The 24,929-nt window shown below is 43.0% G+C and overlaps 1 protein-coding gene across 1 annotated transcript; it reads right to left on the reverse strand.

The window, feature by feature from the left end:
* Nucleotides 1-490: 490 nt before the first annotated feature.
* On the reverse strand, nt 491-18,055 carry LOC135571531 (immunoglobulin superfamily DCC subclass member 3-like). The gene is made up of 2 exons (XM_065018133.1): nt 17,935-18,055; nt 491-837 (listed from the first exon to the last, which is right to left on the reverse strand). Exons 1-2 carry the CDS (start codon nt 18,053-18,055, stop codon nt 491-493), a joined length of 468 nt encoding a protein of 155 aa, XP_064874205.1.
* Between the last annotated feature and the right edge of the window lie 6,874 nt (nt 18,056-24,929).

Genomic DNA, 24,929 nt, shown 5'->3' on the forward strand with positions numbered 1-24,929 from the left:
CTAACGAGAGGGCTCTCCGCCATCTTGCGCTACACTTGTTCGTTCAGTAGTGGGGCAAGACTCCGTCAAAGATGACGTATGGAGTAATGTGATTATTCAAGGCTACTCTAAAACTATGTTTGATGTACTGGGCAATAATGTACATGTATTATGTAACTCATATTTTTCCCTTGACTGAAAATGAAAGAGTATTTTTGTTATTTGTAAAACTGCGCCTCGGCCATAAGTCAAGATGTGTAGTCTTTGTATTGATATAGTCTTTAAAATTAGTTATTTAGCTACTGTATTAGCACCAGTAGGGGTTGGCAGGTGGAGAATAACGATCCCAGCAAGTGCAAATTAATAATTTCCCTTAATAGTCACCACTATGTTATCTTGTGTTGTGTATAGATAGATAGGTGAAGTGTTTTCTGTGTATTGTATGTACGTTGAGTGTTGGACATCCCCTCTACATAAGTGACAGTTATGTTGGCGACTAGTACAAATTACACTAGGTGAAACGGTATGTAAGGGAGGGGAACTCACATGCAAGCTGAACCCGGGCCTTGCGGCTGACCAGCATGCCAAAGCGGTTCTGAGCGGCGCAGTCGTACTCTCCAACATCCGTCTCACTTCCGCCTCTCTCTAGTCGTTTCTGGAAGCTCTGAATGAAGAGGGTCCCGTTGGGCAGCACCTGTACCCGCTCCTCCACAACCACGGGTACCCCGTTCCTGCGCCACGTGATCGAGATGGTACCTTCGCCCTCCACCCGGCAGTCCAGCATCAGCGGTCGATCCCGCACAGCGATGACGTCGCTGGGCTCCAATAGGAATGCCAGCTCCTTGGCACCACATACATCTAGAAAAGGGGGGAAGAAGATCATTGGCAATAAGGGTTGAGAACATCAGTGTTGATTCATTTTGTAGACCAGTACAGCAGGGAGAAATGGTGTCATGTAGTCCAGGATGATGAGGATAATACTGTGTTTATTATTGTGAACACTGGTGATGCAATTGCATGTGTTTATCTAATCACCTACTATAAGTACATTCCCAAAGGAACGTAATGTTGGCTATGTAGTTTACCCATAAAGTACCTTTCAACCCAATCCCTATAAGATGAGGTAAGGGTGACAGACCAGTATGGGAGCTTAATAATTGCACTTTATGGGACAATCTAGTAAACGAAAAAATGTATAAACTTATAAACTACACCTCACAGCACTTTGTACTGGGGCACTGAGCATGTCATGGCTGGAGCCTTGCCTGTCTCTAATCCATTCCTACACCAAGTTTCCCGTCCTATGCCCTCTGTATCTGTGTTTACAAGGAAAGACGTAGACACAACAACACAGAAGGGGACCAGAATGGAGACGGAGTGTCAAATGCAGTTATTTCCAATCCCAAAAAGTGCATTTGACACTCTACACCGGCCAACTGATTGATGGCTGTGTTAGTTCTGCGTCCACAAGACTTTTACCGACACCGGCCACAATAATAGGGCCAAATGCCGTGGAGTCATTGAGCCAAAGAGGGTAGGAACAATGGCCGAGATGGAGGCAGAAGACTAGCAAGGGTTAGTGGGGTCAAGTTAGGAGAACTTCTATTAAACCAGGCGCAGACTGGCGCAGTGACGACACTCATACTTGTTCTTACCCCACCTCCCCACAACCCCTAGAAATTCTCATCACCATAAACCAACACACCCCTCTATGGGGGCCATCTGCCCCTCTAATTCCCCCCCGCATCCCTGCATCCCTTTCACCAAGGCTCCGGGGTGACTTTCCCATGCCACTGAATCACCCCATTCCCCTCTCGAAGTTGACCCCGCTGACACGGCAAGTCTTCCCCATTTTCTTCATCTTTTTGTGGGCAAACAGACTCAAAAACCCCTGCCCCACCTTGACCCCTCGAGATGGCCGCTCCCTTTCTCCCAGCTGTTGAGGTGGGGAGGTAAAAGGGAGTGAGAAAGTGACACAAAGCTCCAATGCTCTTGAACTTGCATGATGAGATGCACCATCAAGTTAATGGAGAACTTGCGCATCCATTTATGAAAACTATAGTGAACCCCCTCCCCTTCTTCTCATCTACAGAGCCGTCCCCTCCTCCCTCTGACCGCCACCACAATCACATCACACCTTCACACCCTTCCATTCAGCACCTTGCAAAGCTGTGGTCTCACATCCATGACTTTTGCCCTTGACTTTAATTGTAACAACAATGTTCTCACACATCCTCTCTTCATCCTCTTCTTTCCGATGACCACTCCTCTGTGCACCCTAACTTACTTTTACAATTTCATATAAATTGTATTATTTAGCCAATTTTCCTTAAGAACCATGGACTTCTACAGTTTAACAACGGGGTATGTCTCTCGGCCTAACATCCACATTAAGCCGAAAACTTCAACTACCATTTCAAACCCTAAAACATCCTAAACTGGTTCATCTCTATTGAAGGCTATGCTATGGCTCATAAATGTGCCTGTATCAATGTTCTGTCCCAGGGGTATTCAACTCGTACTCTACAAGGTCTGACGCCTGCTGGTTTTATGTTCTACCTGATAATGAATTGCGTCCACCTGGTATCTCAGGTCAAAATCAATCTCTGATTAGAGGGGAACAATGAAGAAACACATCAAATGGCATGTGTGCCCCATCTAAATACGTAAATAATGCAAGTCAATCGTTTTTTTACTTACTTTATTGTCCCTATGGGTACATTTTGTTGCAGTGTCATGTACACGTTTAAAGTTGAGTTTAAATAGAAAACTAAATTGACAATACAACTTTCATAACAGTTACCGGTACATACCAATAAAACTTTTTTTTTAAAGACTAGCCTGTTGGCCTTACTGAGTCGATAGGAACATTAGCCCGAGCTATTTAGGAGGGATATCACACCTGGCACAAATGATTGTCTAGTTCTGTTAACATATATACATCGTATACCATACTATTGAGCAGAGAATATGTTACGGAGTCTGTTGACGCATCTCTTGATTGCAGCAGGACAAATACTACAAGATATCGCATAACCTTCAGGACTGATTGTGAATTTATTCATAACATATACAGATGGATCTACTGATTCTGACCCTACAGTAAAATTACAATCTGTCCCTTGTGATCATGTTTGTGTGCAGGGTTGATCACAAGTGATCTGATGGTTGAACAAGGTTGTGAAACAACCAATCAAATCAGAGCATCTTCAAATTAAATCCTCTCCAACATAGCCCAGTCAACCAACTGACAACCATGACCAAACTTCATCCATAAATGCATCGCAGAGCCATAAGCCATTCCCACAGCCTGAGATGTCAGCAGTCATTTTCTCCAACACACCCTGATAAAGGTTTCAGCTTGTCCCTGTGACATTGGGACATCCACCTGGTAATTAATTGCACCCACCTGGTGTCTCAGCCCCCCCTCCCATCCACATCGATGGGACAGCAGTGGAGAAGGTGGATAGTTTTAAGTTCCTCGTCGTCCACATCACGGACAAACTGAAATGGTCCACCCACACAGACATTGTGGTGAAGAAGGTGCAACAGGAGGCTGAATAAATTTGGCTTGTCACCTAAAACCCTCACAAACTTTTACAGATGCACATTCGAGAGCATCCTGTCAGGCTGTATCACTGCCTGGTACGGCAACTGCACCGCCCACAACCACAGGGCTCTCCAGAGGGTGGTGTGGTCTGCACAATGCATCACTGGGGGCAAACTACCTGCCCTCCAGGACACCTACAGCACCCGATGTCACAGGAAGGCCAAAAAGATCTTGAAGGACAACACCCACCCAAGCCACTGCCTGTTCACCCCGCTCCCATCCAGAAGGCGTGGTCAGTACAGGTGCATCAAAGCTGGGACCGAGAGACTGAAAAATAGCTTCTATCTCAAGGCCATCAGACTGTTAAACAGCCATCACTAACATAGAGTCGCTGCTGCCTACATACAGACTTGAAATCATTGACTACTCTAACAAATGGATCACTAGTCACTTTATTAATGCCACTTTAATAATGATGTTTACATATCTTGCATCACTCATCCCACATATATATACTGTATTTTATACCATCTATTGCATCTTGCCTATGCCGGTCGGTCATTGCTCATCCATATATTTATATGTACGTATTCTTATTCCATCCCTTTACTTAGATTTGTGTGTATTAGGTCGTTGTTGTGGAATTGTTAGATGACTTGTTAGATACTGCTGCACTGTCGGACCTAGAAGCACAAGCATTTCGCTGCACTCGCAATGACATCTGCTAACCATGTGTATGTGACCAATACAATTTGATTTGATTTGATCAGAGATTCCCTGCATCTGCACCCATTAGAATGAGTTAAGTCACACCCAGCAGATGTAGCAAGGAGTAGGGTGGGGTGTGGGTGTTCTCTAGCTCAGCTGGCCACAGCCCCGCACCCACCTCTACTACCATCTCCCCCTCCCTTATAGGGGTTTTAATGACATTCAGGGGTCCCAATAAATACGAATTTGTTCTTAACTGACTTGTCTAGTTACATTTTAAAAAATGGGGGACTTGCGTCACATTCTATCGAACACATGGCGTTGCAAGACATTAGAGGCCAATGTCTATCTTGACAAAATAGGGGTGTGGGGGAAGGGGTGACATGATATGGGGTTGTGAACGACAGGGTAAGGGATGTATAAGATATAGAGATACAACCTGGTGATAACCAGGTTAAGTTATGTCACAACAGGTGGCTATTTTATGTTATTGGTGTCTATGATATTGATAAACATTTGTATGGATCAAGTGTGTGTTCTTCTTCTATTTCTGAACCACAATGCCAATATCAGTAATAATGTCTTCCATTGCAAAAGAAATGATCTGATGTACTGTTAGGAGACGGCCCTGACCAAAGAGTATATGTAGACTAACAAATCCCACAAACTGGAGAATGAAGACATTACTTTTACTTTGGACAGAAAAACACCTCTTTTCTATATGTGACTTGCCAAGCTTAAAATAAAACTTAACTCCAAAACGATATAAATGTTGTTTTTTTCTCCATTAGTCGGAGAAAGTGTTGATAGAGTCGCAAAATATTTGTCAGCTGTCAAGTCTTTCATCTTGCATCATCATGTTGATGTGGCCGGTGACACTTTGCTTCTTGAAAGTCCAATATCTTGAAAACTTGACTGCTGACATGCAAAACATTTAGAGAATTTCAACTGTGGACTAATGAGAAAAAATACCAAAAGATAGATTTTGAGTGGATTTTACCTATAAGCTTCTACAGGTCCAAAGTGGCAAAGTCAGGTTCCAAGTTAAGCTCAGACCAATATATCACATACAACAGACAGTACATTATATTGCCAAAATTATGTGGACACCTGCTCGTCGAACATCTCATTCCAAAATCATAGGCATTAATATGGAGTTGGTCCTCCCTTTGCTGCTATAACAGCCTCCACTCTTCTGCGAAGGCTTTCCACTAGATGTCGGAACATTACTGCGGGAACTTACTTCCATTCAGCCACAAGAGTATTAGTGAGGTCGGCACTGATATTTGGCGATTAGGCCTGGCTCGCAGTCGGCGTAGAAAATGTATCTCAAAGGTGTTCGATGGGGTTGAGGTCAGGGCTTTGTGCAGGCCAGTCAGGTTCTTCCACACCGACCTCGACAAACCTTTTCTGTATGGACCTCGCTTTGTGCACGGGGGCACTGTCATGCTGAAACAGGAAAGGGCCTTCCCCAAACTGTTGCCACAAAGTTGAAAGCACAGAATCGTCTAGAATGTCATTGTATGCTGTAGCATTAAGATTTCCCTTCACTGGAACTAAGGGGCCTAGCCCGGACCATGAAAAACAGCCCCAGACCATTATTGCTCCTCCACCAAACTTTACAGTTGGCACTATGCATTCGGGCATCGTAGCGTTCTCCTGGCATCCGTCAAACCCCGATTCATCCATCAAACTGCCAGATGGTGAAGCTTGATTCATCATTTCAGAGAACACAGTTCCACTGCTCCAGAGTCCAATAACGGCGAGCTTTACACCACTCCAGCCAACGCTTGGCATTGCACATGGTGATCTTAGGCTTGTGTGTGGCTGCTCGGCCATGGAAACACATTTCAGGAAGCTCCCGACGAACAGTTCTTGTGCTGACAGAGGCAGATTGGAACTCGGTAGTGAGTGTTGCAACCGAGGACAAACGATTTTTACATGCTATGCGCTTCAGCACTTGGCGGTCCAGTTCTGTGAGCTTGTGTGGCCTACCACTTCACGGCTGAGCCATTGTTGCTCCTAAACGTTTTACCTTCACAATAACCGCACTAACAGTGGACCAGGCCAGCTCTAGCAGGGCAGAAATTTGACGAACTGACTTGTTTGAAAGGTGGCATCCTATGACGGTGGCACATTGAAAGTCACTGAGCTCTTCAGTAAGGCCATTCAACTGCAAATGTTTGTTTGTGGAGAATGCATGGCTGTCTGCTGGACTTTCTATACCTGTCAGCAACATGTGTTGCTAAAAAAGCTGAATCCCCGAATTTGAAGCTGTGTCCACATACTTTTGTATATATAGTGTAGAGTGCCTTCAGAAAGTATTCACACCTCTTGACGTTTTCCACATTTTATTGTGTTACAGGCTGAATTTGGTGTCACTGGCCTTCACACAATACCCCTTAATAATATCAAAGTGGAATTTTTATTTTTACAAATAAAAGCTGAAACGTATTGAACCCCTTTGTTATGGACTAAATAAGTTCAGGAGTATGTATAAAAATATGCATAGAAGATACATAATAAGTTGCACAGACTCCCTCTATGTACAATAACAGTGTGCCTTATCTTTATACCCCACACATACAATTACCTGTAAGGTCCCTCAGTAGAGCAGTGAACTTCAAACACAGATTCAACTACAAAGACCAGGGAGGTTTTCCAATGCCTCACAAAGAATGGCACCTATTGGTTGATGGGTAAATATATTTTTTAAACCACACATTGAATATCCCTTTGAGCATGGTGATGTTTTTAATACACTTTGAATGATGTATCCATACACCCAGTCATTAAAAAGATACAGGCATCATTCCTAACTTTTGAGGTGGCAGGGTAGCCTAGTGGTTAGAGCGTTGGGCTAGTAACCGAAAGGTTTCATGTTCAAATCCTGGGGCTGACAAGGTACAAATCTGTTGTTCTGCCCCTGAACAGGCAGTTAACCCACTAGGTCCTCATTGAAAATAAGAATTTGTTCTTAACTGATTTGCCTAGTTAAATAAAGGTAAAATTAAATTTAAAAATAACTCAGTTGCTGGAGAGGAAGGAAACCTCTCAGGGATTTCACACTGGTTACTTTAAAACAGTTAACAGAGTTTAATGGCTGTGATACGAGAGAACTGAGGATGGATCAACAACATTGCAGTTATTCCACAATACTAACCTAAATGACAGAGGGATATGAAGGAAGGCTGTACAGAATAAAAATATTACAAAACATGCATCCTGGTAGCCTGGCAGGTAGGAGCGCTGGGCCAGTATCCGGAAGGTTGCTGGATTGAATCCCTGAGCCGGCAAGGTAAAAATCCGTTGTTCTGCCCTGGATCAAGGCAGTTAACCTCCAACAACTGCAACCTGGGCACTGATGAAGTCAAATAAAGCATCCCCCTGTACCTCTCTGATTCAAAGGGGTTGGGTTAATGCAGAAAATACATTCAGTTGTGCAACTTTCCCAATAAGGCACTAAAGTTGATCTTCACATTTTTTTTACTTTATGTCCTGAATACAAAGCGTTATGTTTGGGGCAAATCTAACACAGCACAGCACAAATGTGGAATAAGTCAAGAGGTATGAATACTTTCAGAAGGCACTGTATCAGTATAATAGAGCAAAATATTTTAGATATATGGCTCTCTAAGATGTGTTCAAATTGCTAGGCCTCAACCCAACTTTGCACTGAATAGCCACGATAATAATATGCATCTCTATAGCCTTTCTACATTAGACATTGCTTCTTGATGCATCAACAAAGAGATTGATCAAGGGTCCCCTTCTTTTGTATGCCAATAAACGCATTCATATGGCCCTAATCTGGGTGATATGATGCCTTCAAGGCAGCAATGTAATCACTATGGCCTTGGCTGCTACATATTGCTAGCTAGTGACAAGGCAATAGGGTGCTAGATTAAGGCCTTTGAGGTTTGCCCACATGTGCTCTCTCTCTGTAAGATTACCAAATGTTGATCCAACTATGCTAATCATCCACTATAACCTATGTGATCTGTTCTTATATTGATGTGGGATGGAGTGCTCAAGTTAGAGGATTAATCCAATTTCAGAGGTGGAGGGTCCGAAATGAGTTTTTTCTTCGTCTGAGCAGCAGGGGATCCCCCACCCAGTCCCCACCCTGGAGGATGCGACCCTAACCCTTCAGGGGCCATGAGAGAGTTGGAGGAGAGTTGATGGAAGGGGGGAGTGGGTGATGGAGGGGACAGCTTGCGTCCGGCCACCAGGTCTGCCTCGAACCCCCACTCACTCGGGAAACCATTGTCTCCTAGGCCATTGGCCCTGAACTTTACAGGCTATTGTAATGGCGGCCAGGGATCATTTTAGCCAGCCACCCACCCCTCAAAAAGAGAGGGAGAGTGAGTGAAAGGGGGTCCTGAGCGCCGGGGATAAGGCAAAACCTACGCAAATCCCCTCATTGATTGCGTTACGCCTTCCTCTCACATAGCCTTACCCCGCTCTCCCTTTATCTATGTTTGAGTGGCAGCCAGCTACAGCTGCACTGTGACTGAAGAACCAGTATATTAAAACTGAGCCTTGGACCAAACGTACATACAAAGTGCTATAGGCTTTAATATGGCAATAAACAATCTATTGAATGGACTTGTATGGAGGGGTTACCTGAGAAACTCATACTTTACAGGGCTGTTAAAAAGAGCAATGAAGTGTTATGGCAAGGAGAGAAGATTTGGTCTCACATTAGTAATTTACATTTACATTTAAGTCATTTAGCAGACGCTCTTATCCAGAGCGACTTACGAATTGGTGCATTCACCTTATGACATCCAGTGGAGCAGCCACTTTACAATAGTGCATCTAAATCTTTTAAGGGGGGGGGGGGGGGTGAGAAGGATCCTAGGTATTCCTTAAAGAGGTGGGGTTTCAGGTGTCTCCGGAAGGTGGTGATTGACTCCGCTGTCCTGGTAATCAGGCGGCATATTCGAGGAAAGAAATCTACTTACACTATTGGTCTATGTTTTATAATAAAATAGTGCATCAACATGTAGGCTGCACTTGTGCTGAAAATTTTCTAAAAATAAAATAAATAAAAAGTTTGGCCGTGCTTGACTTAAAGCCTGCAGGCATAATGCTTTATAACTTGATATAACTTATGAGCTTTTATAATGTCTGATAATACATTTTGGAAAATCTTATGGTAAAAAATGCAAATGTAAGAAAAGTGCATTGTGACTTTCTTCGGCTACTTGGTTCACAACTGATTATAATTTTAATTTCTGTGGCCCAAAAATTATTAAAAAACGTAAAACAAGCTATTGAAACTCCATCCTTCCTATCTAAAAAGTAATCCAGGGTAATCCAGCACCTCCAAAAATTGCTCCCTTCCCCTCTTCTCCCCCATTAGATCCATTAAAGCAGTGGGGGGAACCGGAGTAAACAATGGCTGAATGCGGAGCTAGGGAGCTATGGAGCTTGGGAGAGGAATCCTGAAGGAACAGGGTGTGGAAAATGGGAATCGCTGGGAGGCGTGAGACTCAGTGCCCTGCGGCTCGCTCCTTTGTCTCGCTAATGGGAGTTAAACTCTCTCCCTCGCTCTGAGCCCGCCGCCTCTTTTTAGTGGTTATGCAAACATGCTATTGTAGCGGGCTACGAGATTGCGGGGGGCGACACACACACCCAAATCGCCCAAATCTTTTGTTTAAGGATTGATCGTAATTAGCTGGCATATGCCAAGTTCAAAGTGGAATAAACAGACATCACTGTTTCCAATATTGAGGAGGAACCTAAGCATGTGCCACCCATGTTTGAACTCCTCCCTTATAAATGGCAATGGGGGGCAATTAACTAACCCTGCACGCAAATTGCTGCACTGCTTTTGTTTGTAAAGGACACACCATATTATCCATTCATCCAGTTCATTGGGAGAAAAAACAACGAATCAGCTATTTTTGAGCTTGGCTTTCTTAGTTGTGGGATTGTTTTCATGCCTGGAGACATGAACACATTTAACAGGCAGACTTACATTTCAGGCTATTTGTGTGTTTGGATCAACTACAAAATCCAGGCTCAATTTAAAACACCTCCACTCCACCTCAACACAAAGAGCAATGAATTATTCTTTTATTTTTCAAATTATTGATCCTCTCAGTTCTGATTGATATCACAGGAGAAAGTCCCCAGAGGTCAAAAAGCAGAATTGACCATCTGCATTTGTAGATTGGATTGTTTCTGATGGGGATGGACAAACACACAGGTCTTAAAAGGACCTGAACAAATTTCTGCCAACTCTAGACCCCTCTTAGGATCAATAAGAAATAATCTCCAATGCAATGGGGAGGAGACCTTACTGCATGCCCTCTTGTTTTTAATCACTGGGATGTAAGCAAGCAGAAGGGGACACAGCCAACAAGGAAATCTCATTAAACAAAGAAAGGCATTGTGGGCCATGGTGGGTCCTCCTAGGACATAACACAATAATCTACACAAAGGGCCCTATCTTGTAAGGTCCTACCACACTGGGCCTAAAGGCTTTCGACAAATCAATCTACTGGTATACCTGCAGTATCTGGGTGATGTTCAGCAGGGCACACTATAGAAAATGCTTTGCAACGGAAAACAAAAACAAGCTTTTCTTATTGGATGAGTTCAGATAGTTCGGCCGAGTTCGAAAACTATTGTCTGATCATTGATAGGGTCACTAATACTTCTATTCACCTTCTCCATGTCTGAATGTCTGTTTGATTTGGACACTGGCTAAAGTATTTAGAGCCTCTATGGTAATTTTGAGTATAATGTCCTCCTTTTTGGGTTTGATACCACGGTCACGACCACTGGATATGGTTTCAGAAAATTGCACCAAGCAAGGAACACTGTTGGTACCACTACAATTGTCATTGACAAGTCTGTACTTTATTTACCAACACGATGGGTTGGGACTTTTAATGAAAACCTACAATGATGCAACCTTTTAATTAAAAACACCAGCTCCTCTGTAAAGGTTACCTCACACTCGGTAATCACCAGAGGGTGTTTTAATTCAAATAACAAATGTGTGTAGTATACACTGGCGCTCGGGTTAAACAACGAGCGTTAATACGAGAGAGGATTAACTAACCAGGTGTTCGATCAGGCCGCTATTTGTCATTTGAAGTTGGTGATAAACACACGTAAGCCTTACTGAAACCACTGGAGTGTGTCAGACAGTGTTCTATGTTTGTCACCAACTTCAAATGACTGTCTGTATCTCATATCCGCTGCAGTTCTGTATAGCAAGATTTTGTCTCACTAATAGCCCACAAATAGCCAATGGTACAGTATATAACTCTCTGCAGATACCGGTTGGGATGACATAGCTGTAAGAATACAATAGCATGTCCCAATGGTGCTTACTGCTTGTGTAATTAGAAATGTCAGTAGCATCAATTAGCAGATCATGACAGGGACTCCTCTGTCCCCATCATCCCATCAGTGAGTGTCAGTGATGGGGAAGACGATAGTAGGAAAAGGGGATACCTAGTCAGTTGTACAACTGAATGCCTTCAACTGAAATGTGTCTGAATCAGAGAGGTGTGGGGGGGCTGCCTTAATCGACATCCAAGTCTTCAGCTCCCAGGGAACAGTGAGTTAACTGCTTTGCTCAGGGGCAGAATGACAGATATTTACCTTGTCAGCTCGGGGATTCAATCCAGCAACCTTCTGGTTATTGGCCCAACTCTCTAACAACTAGGCTACCTGCCACCACTCATGCAGCAGCCAATCAAATGGGAGCTGCTCTGCTACAGAGGAAGAGTATATTGAACCTCTGTTAAGGCCAGGTAAGTCTTTAGTAGCCTAGGTGAACTCACACTATTTAACACTTACACTATTTAAGCACCTACAGATGTAGGATCTTAATTTGACCCTTGTAGTGTATTTGAGGTTTAAAAAGGCTTCTGATGTCTATAATATTCACTTTGAAATGTCAGACTTAATTTTCCCTAATGTATCAACACATATAACAATGTCCCTTGATCATAAACCACATAATAATTAACATTTCCTGTTGCTCCAGGATTATTTCCCTGCGGCCTCAATTTAAGATCCTACATCTGTAGGGATTGTGATATGCTATTATCATCCAATACCATTCCGAATGTGTCTGAAAAAATCACACTAGGTTATGTTTTGAGTGGAACATTCTTTTAAGAGATGAATGGAACTGGTTCTACATCTGCTTTACACAACACAGTGGTAAAACCCACACCATGTCACAAGCACCCTATCAATGTCTCTGGGTCAGGTTTCCCACGAGTTGCCCCGCGTGCATGGGTTCTGGAGTCGGATTAGCTCCCTCAGACTCATGCTGCGATATGCCTGTCACATTGGCCCCCATAATTGTACCTTCAGCAGAGAAAATCTGCTGTATTACTATGTATTACTATAAGCCCTAGGAGGATAGAGATGTTGCCCTCCTTTAATGCTGTATGGAGGGATGGAGCAGTGGCCCAGCACAGGGCTATTGTCCATGTGTGGATTAAACCAATGGGGTGTCTTTTTGGACTTGGAGCGGTCCTATGGTGTTATCCCTATATCTAGCTACCTCTGGACAGTGTGTGTGTGTGTGTGTGTGTGTGTGTGTGTGTGTGTGTGTGTGTGTGTGTGTGTGTGTGTGTGATGTGAACATGGTCACGGGCAACAGTGGGAGGATTACCCTTGACGAACACACACACAGCCTTTTTAATAAGGTCTCAATCTGCGCCAGATTCACAGAGAGGGAGCGGGGGCCAGTGTTATGGAGATGAGGGTGTGTGAAGGTCAGATCTCAACTGGGGCGGGGTGAGGCGCCTAGCCATTATCTCCTGGGCTTTTCTTGTCCCCCCCATCACCAATCACTCCATTGACCAGGAGGGGGACCCCAAGGGTTAAATCCCCCACCCTACACCACCCCCCTAGGTCACAACAGCCCCCTCTTTCTCCCAGAAAGGTCATAGGTCTCTCCCTCGACCCCTTTCTCCAGTCCAACTACCCCAGAACACCAGTTCTGCTCCTTCAATGAGTTGTTGTTTGGATGGGACACTATATGAGGCCTGATTTCATTACAATACAAAGGACCGCAACACACTGGACCCTAAACATTGGGCCTAGAGCCTATTTTAAGTTAGGCCTTAACTTTCTAAAGCATATGAAATGTTAAATCTCAGTTTCTTGATATTAACTTTTTATATTAGTTGAGAGCTTATTAATTTCTTAGTTTGTGACAAGAGGGGGTGATTTTTTTGGTACTGTTCTGAAAGGAGCTGAAATTTTAACTTGACTTTGATTTGCAGAGTTAATCATCACATTCTAGGGTTGAAGAGAGTTGTTCCTATCTGTAAATCCAATGTTGTGTATATGTTAGGCAAATTATGTATAGGCCTAATCATACTACCCTTGGCCTCTTCGACTCATTTGATATCGCCAGATTTCGTCTTGATATTTATCATTGTCTTGAAAAAAGGTCAAACAAAATAGCCTCTTCTTTTTAAGTTTGAGTTGGAAAATGAACTCTACATCAGCAATAATGGAAGGGGAAGGGGTCAAATTATAAAGGTTGTATCCAAACAGATTCCCATATAATCACATAGGCATACACTAACTCCAAAATAAGGCACACACACACGTGTGTGTTCAATGTTCTCTGAAAAAGAACAAGTTGAATGTTATCCTGAAAATAGCAAAAATTTTGTAAAATGATTAACAATACATGAATAGATCATGTATACATCTACGTGTAATAGAACCAGTTCATGAGAAAGGCAAGTAAAACTCTTCTGACATGTATTTCTCAACAATCGTATATCTAGGCCTACTCATCATCCAATTAACAAACTGACAAGGGTCCCGTCCGGAACAGCTGTGTAAACTGGGCTCACACAACGCTCCACTCATGTTTATGCACGCGCGCTAACAGCCTCATTAATTAAGCCTAATCAACCACGTCGTTTCCCAGGGGGTGGCCTTCGGGATACAAATGTAGGCCTACTGTTTTCAATTGTAATTAACCGAGTAATACGAAATAAGCCCCCCCCTCGATTCAATATCCTCAAATCAATACGGGTTCGCATTGTTTTTATTAAAGGGAGGGAACGCACACTGCTTAACAACACTGGTACTGATTAGGTGTGCTGATGAATATCTGAGTCCTATGGCATGATTTCAGGTCATTCTCAGCCATCCATTGTCATTGTGGATTCACTGATATACATAGCTATAAATGATTTCGATGTACATTTGATTATTTATCACTTTCCTGATCAGATAGGTTTGATTTGGGTTGTACTATCAGTGTCAATAAGCGTTCTACTCAATGAAAAACGCAACATTCCAAAGTTCCACTTGAACTTGACGTTTTCGGTCAACACTTTATTTCAAGTTCCAAAAACGTATTGCTGGATATTGTTGATATAATTCAAAGCCATACAATCTACAACATCATAGCAGTTAAAATCGATCACATATGTCCAATTATCTTGATTAAACCCAAATCGAATGGAATGGACCATTCGTTCATGAGCAGGTGCTAAATATTAGTTTGCTGTGCATCAGATGAAAACAAGTTAGTATGTCTTCTTCCTAATACACAACCATTAATATCTGTAGATATCGTAAAAGCTGGTGGTACACATCCCATAAACTTTGACTCGTCGTATAAAACTTTAATTGCAGCTGACCAAATCCATCTTTAACTAGGCCTACCACTATCAATTCAAATCAAGAGAGAAAATACTGTGTAACAAAACGTAGAGCCGACATAAAGAAAATGCATATAGGCTTACACACGGCTATTGAAACAGAATAACCAGATGTTGTTCAATTATACAAACTAAACAATGAACAAAAACGTTCGATTAGAAACCATGCAGTGTCTATTAATTATAGGCCAACTGTTACACACTAACTTCATAAACACACAGACAGAAGAATAAACCGCTGAACCATTGTTGCCCTGTTAATGGGTCCCCAGTCCCCCACTACAAAGTTGTAGTGCAAAAACAACAAACCCATATAACCACATAAATAACATAATTAAAATGCATACTTACTCAAACAGATGAACGCCACCAAACAGGCGAGCAGCATCCTTGGCCGATTCATTTTTTTTTACTAATAAAGAAAATAGTATTTTGGCTTTGCTGAAATGTCTTCTTGCCCCCCCCAAAAACAAAACAAAAATCGAAAAATATATATTCCAATTGCTGAGACGAGTCTTTGGAAAGCTTGTGCTGAGATGTCTTCTTTGGAGAGCTTATAATACACGTGATTCACTTTTATTAAAACAGTTCTACTCTTCTTTGGAATCCCTTGTCCAGCGTATTGGCCGGAGCTGGCAAATGGTCACGTCCAAAGCTACTTTCAGAATACTGTTTTGCCTATTCAGAACCAACGGAAGGGACAGCGGACATTAGGTATGCAGCGTCATTGTTGTCCCTGCTGACACCCGAGGTCAGTGAATGGACATTGACACAACAGCTTTCACCGGCGCTGGCAGGTTGGTCCCGCCCAATGAACCAATCACATAACGCGCGGCTTCGGAGGCGGAGGTGCGTTGTGCCTCATAGGCATGATTGATTTTCATTTGAATGGAGCTCCGGCCACTTCTCCGCTCCGCTGCTCTGGCTTGATGTCACATACACATACCATAATCACTACGGACAGCTGTGGTCACCCCGGAGAGCAGTGACGTCGCATGCGCTCTGTTTTCTTCAGGATATAGTTATGGCACTATGAAGGCAAGGCAGGTCTTGGTTTGTTGACAATATTTTGAGAGAAGTGGAGAGAGACATGCAGTTGGTAACACTATTTTAAGCCTGCAGATATGCATTTATGATGTGGTTATAATGCATTGTAAGACTTATACAATATATGACTATATTGCAATATGTAATAAGATAAAGCTCATTGGTTTATTTTAATTTGTGAAAAACAGTATCAGAAAGATGCAATTTTATGCAAAACTAGGCTATCCATATTTATTGACCCCTTTCACATAATCCTTTTTATTTTGTCCATTGTCATCACAAGCCATATGACCTTAACCAAGTCCTTTTCAGAGCAGTTCATGTCACACATAATGGTCATACAGATTCATATCGAGATATATGTCCTATGGCAAGAAATCCCATGACTCTGTGTTGTGTAATGAAAGGTGAGATGTGCACAGTGAAGTCTAATAGAATGGTCAGTGGTGCTGTTGGTTGATCCAGCGTTGGGCCCACCTCAGGATCATATATAGCCTACCCTGGAGACAGGGTTCAATCCCCCATTCCACCTCTACCTTTCATCCCTCTTTCAACTGTTTCCCTCTCTGAAAATGTGTCTATTATTTGTATAAAATATTTGTGCCAGAGTTTTTTTTTCCATTGCCACCTAGTCATCCCAACTGGGTCATTCTCATTCTGCCCCTCACCACTCTACTACTTCTTCAAGTCATTAAGCATGATGAATGCTGCCATCACTCGCCCACTCCTCCGCATCCTCCAAGACTCTGGTACTTGCCTACAGGGCACTGAGGGGAACCACTCCTCCAGTCAATGTTCAAACCAATGATCAAACCCAAGTGTGTCTCCATATCTCTTAACTCCTCTGCAGGTTACATACCTTAACAGCGGGATAGCAGGAAGAGAGTCAAAAGGTCCAACATCAGCCAGTACCGGGTGTACACACCTGACCCTACAATCACAGCCAACAGTGTTCTTCTTTAAAACACCCCCTCAGTTTCCCATATCGGATAAGTCACTGATCCAATATGACGATTTCCAAAGCACCTGGTCATATTGAGTGTGCAACACCATGACATCACCACCAAGACCAAAGTTGACATCTAAGAGAGTGGTCATTCCTACCCTGCTCTATAGTGTGGAAACCTGGACCTGCTGGAGGTCAACTTTAAATCAACTCTATGTCATGTCAAACCAATGTCAAACCAAACTGACAAGCAACAGACTGGGAGTCAGGAGTCATTCATTGAGGAGCCAAGCACTGTTTCCTCTCAATAGCCATGTTAAATGGACATTGGGAGGGCTACACTATACATGAGCTGTATGTTGTGCATAACGTGCATAATGTTGTCCATGCCAGGGATTCTCGCCAATTAGAAAGGGTTATAGTTGTGAATCCTACCGAAAACTCTTGACAACTCTAACTAATATCGTAATGTTACCTGTAATGTTGAAAAGGGATGGTTTCATAAAAGGGATGGCTTACTATGTAGAACAGATTATAAAGGAGAATGGAATCCCATTGTCCTTTAGCATTTTTTAAACATTTATTTAGAAGTTAGGGAAGAGAAATGCCAATTGAACCAAAGTCTTACAAATATGTGTTTTCTGGAGTTGGAGGTGTTACCACCAGCTATGGCAGTCTATGTTAAACTTGAGGGTAAATATGTTACACATTTAAGCCTAAATGGGAAGTGCAAAGCGACAAAGGTTACGATTGTTCAAAGCGTTTCTGACCCAAAGTGACAAGGTACAACAGTGACAACTGTCTGTCAGTCTGAAAGGTACTTTGTCAGAGAACTAACGATGATCAAGAATCAGTATACAGATCATAATGATATATTTGATTGAAACTTAGGCCATAGTCCTCAGCAGAGTGGGATCACCTCATGAAAATGCCATAGACTGTTGGGTGAAAATGTCAAAGATTCAGGTCACTGGTTTCCTTGACCTTTCAGTTATGATTCTTCATGCTGATAGATTCAACTAGTACAGTACATGATTCAGTGAAGTTTAGAGCAGTGGCGGATTTAGCTATAGACGACATGGGCAGCCGCAGGGGTTGGCAGCCACCGGGGTTGGTCTTGCCGGGGTTGGCACGGGGCGACAGCACAAACATTTTCAGAAGGGTGACATTTGCAAGATCGGTATTCTATCGCTCATTTGCACGTCACGTCAATGATATTATGTCACCGTGTGGGATTCTGGGTCAATTAACCTTGTTGGAGTGGGCACCCTGATTCTAGTTTGTGAGCTAGGCAGGTCTCCCACTCAGAAGAACAAGATGGGGAGGAGGGCGGGGGTAGGTTGACCTCAGGTCTCCCCACTGGAAGCCCGAGGTAGGGGGAGAGGGAGAATCTATCAAATAGCGCACCCCTAACTTTGTACAGTACTAATGCAATTAGTAAAATCAGTCACACTATGAAATGCTACCAAATAAACCACAATTCATTCATAATACTGTGAATATATAGTTTCACAGACATATTGTTGCATTTTTTTCTGGTTTGTGTGAAATCGTTAAGAATAATATAAAACCAGTCTGCACACCACCAAGGTGAATTGGTTTAGTCTTGACTCTTGGTTGACAGTGTTGGGGGATGGGTAATGTATTGATGCTCGAGTGTCAAATCAACACAAATGGATAAGAAAAGATCTAAGCCACCAGGTGCCCAGCTTAGGGAAAAGAGGAAAGAAGAAGAGGAGAAACGCTCAAAAGATAAAGGTATGCAGCTATGTCATCTCTTTATGAGTATAATATTATGCATGTAAAGAAATAGGCTAGTATAACACTTGTGTTTGATAGCCTATGTTGCTTGCTATGCTATTACACATAGGGCTTAACATTGGATATTAACAATGGATATCATTTCACACAGTTTTATCATGAGAATGTGTGTAGCCTGCAGCAAAACGATTACAACCTAACTAGCGCATTATTGATTGGGTTCCCTTCTGTGTGCCAACCACTGATCATGAGTTGCAAAATAAAGTAAGACACCTGAACATTGTATATGCTGCCACTTTCCCCCCCTAACTTGTCCCCTCTTGGTCCCTTGAATGAAATTTGTAAGATGCAGCTGCAAAGCATTTTTGGAAAAGTGTGCATTGCTGTCACGAATCCCGCTGGAACTTTCATTGCGCACGCCTGGACCCTATTCCCACTGATTGTACACTGCTCAAAAAAATAAAAGGAACACTAAAATAACACATCCTAGATCTGAATGAATTTTTCTTTACATAGTTGAATGTGCTGACAACAAAATCACACAAAAATTATCAATGGAAATCAAATGTATCCACCCATGGAGCTCTGGATTTGGAGTCACACTCAAAAGTGGAAAACCACACTACAGGCTGATCCAACTTTGATGTTATGTCCTTAAAACAAGTAAAAATGAGGCTCAGTAGTGTGTGTGGCCTCCACGTGCCTGTATCACCTCCCTACAACGCCTGGGCATGCTCCTGATGAGGTGGCGGATGGTCTCCTGAGGGATCTCCTCCCAGACCTGGACTAAAGCATCCGCCAACTCCTGGACAGTCTGTGGTGCAACGTGGAGTTGGTGGATGGAGCGAGACATGATGTCCCAGATGTGCTCAATTGGATTCAGGTCTGGGGAACTGGCGGGCCAGTCCATAGCATCAATGCCTTCCTCTTGCAGGAACTGCTGACACACTCCAGCCACATGAGGCCTAGCATTGTCTTGCATTAGGAGGAACCCAGGGCCAACCGCACCAGCATATGGTCTGAGGAGCTCATCTCGGTGCCTAATGGCAGTCAGGCTACCTCTGGCGAGCACATGGAGGGCTGTGCGGCCCCCCACACCATGACTGACCCACCGCCAAACCGGTCATGCTGGAGGATGTTGCAGGCAGCAGAACGTTCTCCACGGCGACTCCAAACTGTCACGTCTGTCACATGTGCTCAGTGTGAACCTGCTTTCATCTGTGAAGAGCACAGGGCGCCAGCGGCGAATTTGCCAATCTTGGTGTTCTCTGGCAAATGCCAAACGTCCTGTACGGTGTTGGGCTTTAAGCACAACCCCCACCTGTGGACGTCGGACCCTCATACCACCCTCATGGAGTCTGTTTCTGACCGTTTGAGCAGACACATGCACATTTGTGGCCTGCTCGAGGTCATTTTGCAGGGCTCTGGCAGTGCTCCTCCCGCTCTTCCTTGCACAAAGGTGGAGGTAGCGGTCCTGCTGCTGGGTTGTTGCCCTCCTACGGCCTCCTCCACGTCTCCTGATGTACTGGCCTGTCTCCTGGTAGCGCCTCCATGCTCTGGACACTACGCTGACAGATACAGCAAACCTTCTTGCCACAGCTCGCATTGATGTGCCATCCTGGATGAGCTGCACTACCTGAGCCACTTGTGTGGGTTGTAGACTCCGTCTCATGCTACCACTAGAGTGAAAGCACCGCCAGCATTCAAAAGTGACCAAAACATCAGCCAGGAAGCATAGGAACTGAGAAGTGGTCTGTGGTTATCACCTGCAGAACCACTCCTTTATTGGGGGTGTCTTGCTAATTGCCTATAATTTCCACCTGTTGTCTATTCCATTTGCACAACAGCATGTGAAATTTATTGTCAATCAGAATTGCTTCCTAAGTGGACAGTTTGATTTCACAGAAGTGTGATTGACTTGGAGTTAGATTATGTTGTTTAAGTGTTCCCTTTATTTTTTTGAGCAGTGTATTTGTATATATGTGCCATATGTTCACCGTGGTGCTGTCGATTATTTTTTACAATGTCTGTTGGTGAGTGTGACTACCTGTGCTGTGTGTTTTGACTTTCGTGCCATTGGGGTGCGCAGATGATTACGGGTCTCGTCCCGTGGGTTAATCATTGTACGCGTGTGATATTTATTCGAGGTGCTCCTCGCTCTTTTGTTTTGGGTTTCTATCCTGTGTTTTGTTACGTGTTTGTTTGGTCTTCGTCCCTTTGCCTTTATAAGGCATGCAGTCATTTGGGTGAAATAAAAACCCATTTTATGCATTCCTGCGTGTGTCTCCCGAATTATTTATACCAACGTGACAATTGCCTTACGTATATTTTGCACACTGTGACTGTTGCTGGTGGCGAGAGAGCTTTCAGTAAGCTAAAACTGTTTTTTTATTTTTTATTTGAGGTCCACTATGTCCCAGGACAGGCTTTGCAGTCTTGCAATGATGTCCATTGAAAGTCAGTTATCTAGAAAGCTGTACTTCAAAGATTTGATCAGTGACTTTGCTAGCAAGAAGGCTTGGCGCTGGGCTCTTGGTGGGTAAGGAGCAAGGGCCAGTGATAACTGTTAAATGGCTATGGATATTGGAACACTACACACATGATGCCCACAGGCTGAGAACAAGATATATCTCAAAGTAATGGCAGGATTGCCATAAAATGTGTTTCTGCACAATCAAGACCCCAAGTGGAAGAAACATATTGATTTGGTGACCACTTGACCTTTCCTCTAGCGCCACCATCAGGCCTTTTCATTTCCATTTCTATTTTGTTTTCCATTTTCCAGTTCCACTTTTACAGCTGCTTATTTTCTAGTTGGTATATATGCTTAGTTCAAAAATCTGCTGCTGATTTTATTATTTTGTTTGTTATATCAGTCTATAGATGATAATGTAAATGTATTTTAATTGAAGAAGTTAATGTATATTTAAGTTAGATTAATTTTTAAGTTATTCATTCATGTTAAGAGAATTCTCCATTTGTCACGACTTCCGCCGAAGTCGGTCCCTCTCCTAGTTCGAGCGGCGTTCGGCGGTCGACGTCACCGGTCTTCTAGCCATCGCTGATCCAGCTTTCATTTTCCATTGGTTTTGTCTGGTCTTTCCTCACACCTGGTTTTAATTCCATCAATTACATGTGCATTTAACCCTCTGTTTCCCCCATGTCCTTGTCCGGAACTGTTTCTGGTAGTGCTTGTGCACGGTATGCTGGTGATTACCGGGTTTTTATGTTGATTAAACGACACCGTTGTAAATCAGTTTTCGCTCTCCTGCGCCTGACTTCTCCGCCGCCAGTACGCACCCCATTACACCATTCAATAATTTTCCCATTAAAATTACATTTAGACTGTAAAAGATGGCCTTTAGCACATTTCTTATAGAGGGTATCAGTCTTGCATCAAATAGTGAATTCCACTGTATGCAGAATGTTGCAGCATGTCTGCAATGTTATATTTTCACAGCTCACTGTCAGGAAATATCATACAGTAACTATTGGACTACAAGAGAGTTGAACGCCTGCAAAGGTAGAGTTATTTAAAGCTTTGAATGGGTCAATTGGGTTCTGGAGGTGTGTGGGTACAGCAATTGCGCAGGGTTGGTGTAGCCCATTGAATATACTGTAATCAGTGGCGATTTTAGCATGTACATCTTGGTGGGGCCAACTCAACATAGCCATTACACAACACTAAACAATAGATCAATTGCAATATAATGGTGACAAAGAGTGCTCACAAACTGTTAGGGCCTACATAAAGCATTCCCAACGGCAAAGCTTTCTTTTCAGCACCATGGAGTGAATCCTTACTCCTGCCTCACCTGGCTATCAGCGGAGCCTTGTCTGGCAGCGAAAACATTCATTCAGCCTTATTTACTGCCATTTAACAAAACATAGCTGATATGGTGCTTGCGGATGAGAGGCAATCCATAATTTCGATTAAGACATTCATGAGAGGCTAGGACGGACGTAGTCAATATAACAATTTGTTCAGCACTTTTGAAATGTTCTGAATTCTGTTGCTGTACATGGGCCGTTCTTACAGTATTCTCCCTGTACACCAAGTCAGAACCGTAGGATAAATAGTCGGGGCATATGAGCAGATAATGAAAGCTCTTACAATATTTGATGACCTTTCTCTAAAACAGGCTATAGGCTACATGTGCACCACCAAGTCAGAACAGTAGGCGAAATTAGGAGGGGAAACTGGACCAAATTATTAGGGCGAGGCACATGGGCTACTAACAGCTTACTACACAACATACACTCAGTATTATTTTCTTAGCTACAGTATAGTGTACAGATCTCCCTGGCATATTACATAATTTATGCAGCAGTATACAAGACATTTTTGGACTCACCATTGCTGTGCTGTGATCATTTGAACAAATAAAAAATAAAAATCGAATCAAAACTTTATTTGCCACATGCGCCAAATACAACAAGTGTAGACTTTACCGTGAAATGCTTACTTACAAGCCCTTTAACCAACAGTGCAGTTCAAGAAGAAGAAAATATTTACCAAGTAGGCTGAAATAAAAAGTAATAATAAAAAGTAACACAATAAGAATAACGAGGCTATATACAGGGGGCACCGGTACCAGTGTCAGTGTGCAGGAATACAGGCTAGTTGAGGTAATCTGTACAGTAGGGGCAAAGTGACTATGCATAGGTAACAAACAAACAGCGAGTAGCAGCAGTGTATGGGGGGATCAATGTAAATTGTCCGGTGGCGATTTTTATGAATTGTTCAGCAGTCTAATGGCTTGGGGTAGAAGCTGTTGAGGAGTCTTTTGGTCCTAGACTTGACGCTCCGGTACCACTTGCCGTGTGGTAGCAGAGAAAACAGTCTACAACTTGGGTGACTGGAGTCTCTGACAATTTTATGGGCTTTCCTCTGACACCGCCTATTATATAGGTCCTGGATGGCAGGAAGCTTGGCCCCAGCGATGTACTGGGCCGTTCGCACTACCCTCTGTAGTGCCTTACGGTCAGATGCCGAGCAGTTGCCTTACCAGGGGGAGATGCAACCGGTCAGGATGCTCTCAATGGTGCAGCTGTAGAACCTTTTGAGGATCTGGGGGCCCATGCCAAATCTTTTCAGTCTCCTGAGGGGGAAACGGTTTTGTCGTGCCCTCTTCACGACTGTCTTGGTATGTTTTAAAGGTCGACCGATTAATTGGTATGGCCGATTAATTAGGGTCGATTTTAAGTTTTCATAACAATCGGTAATTATGGCTGATTACATTGCATTCCATGAAGAAACTGCGTGGCTGTCACGGCTGTTGAAGGAACTTGACTAAGGTGCAGCGTGATAAGCGTACATTTTATTTATTAACTCAAAATGACGCCAATCAAAACAATAAACACTACAAACCCAAACCGTGACGCTCAAAGGCTATGTGCCCTAAACAAAGTCAACTTTCCACAAACAGAGGTGGGAAAAAGGGTACCTATGTATGGCTCCCAATCAGAGACAATGATAGGCAGCTGTCCCTGATTGAGAACCATACCCGGCCAAAACATAGAAATAGAAAATCATAGAAACACAAAACATAGAGTGCCCACCCCAACTCACACCGTGACAGTGGCAGGCTGACCACCTGTTACGAGAGTGCAGCAAGGAGCTAAGGTAAGTTGCTAGCGAGCATTAAACTTATCTTATAAAAAACAATCAATATTCACATAATCACTAATTAACTACACATGGTTGATGCTATTACTAGGTTAACTAGCTTGTTCTGCGTTGCATATAATCAATGCGCTGCCTGTTAATTTTTCTTCGAATCACAGCCTACTTCGCCAAACGGGTAATGATTTAACAAAACACAATCGTTGCACGACTGACTGTACCTAACCATAAACATCAATGCCTTTCTTAAAATCAATACACAGAATTATATATATTTTTAAACCTGCATATTTAGTTATAAGAAATTCATGTTAGCAGGAAATATTAACTAGGGAAATTGTGTCACTTCTCTTGCGTTCATTGCACGCAGAGTCAGGGTATATGCAACAGTTTGGGCCGCCAGGCTTGTTGCGAACTAATTTGTCAGAATTGTACATAATTATGACAATGTTAAGAGATAACATTGAAGGTTGTGCAATGTAACAGCAATTTTTAGACTTAGCGTTGCCACCCATTCAATAAAATATGGAATGGTTCCGTATTTCACTGAAAGAATGAACGTTTTATTTTCGAAATGATAGTTCCCGGATTTGACCGTATAATTGACCAAAGGCTCATATTTCTGTGTTTATTATATTA

Source organism: Oncorhynchus nerka, linkage group LG4, assembly GCF_034236695.1.
Source record: "Oncorhynchus nerka isolate Pitt River linkage group LG4, Oner_Uvic_2.0, whole genome shotgun sequence".
NCBI lineage: Eukaryota > Metazoa > Chordata > Actinopteri > Salmoniformes > Salmonidae > Oncorhynchus > Oncorhynchus nerka.

What these genes read in the sequence shown, in the direction of transcription:
- LOC135571531 (XM_065018133.1), bottom strand. Translation starts at nt 18,055, where the DNA reads ATGTTTGTGCTGTCGCCCCGTGCCAACCCCGGCAAGACCAACCCCGGT. An exon ending in TCTAAACTTCACTGAATCAT is followed by an intron (nt 838 to 17,934) that starts GTACTGTACTAG and finishes CCCCTTTTCTAG; the next exon opens with ATGTATGTGGTGCCAAGGAG.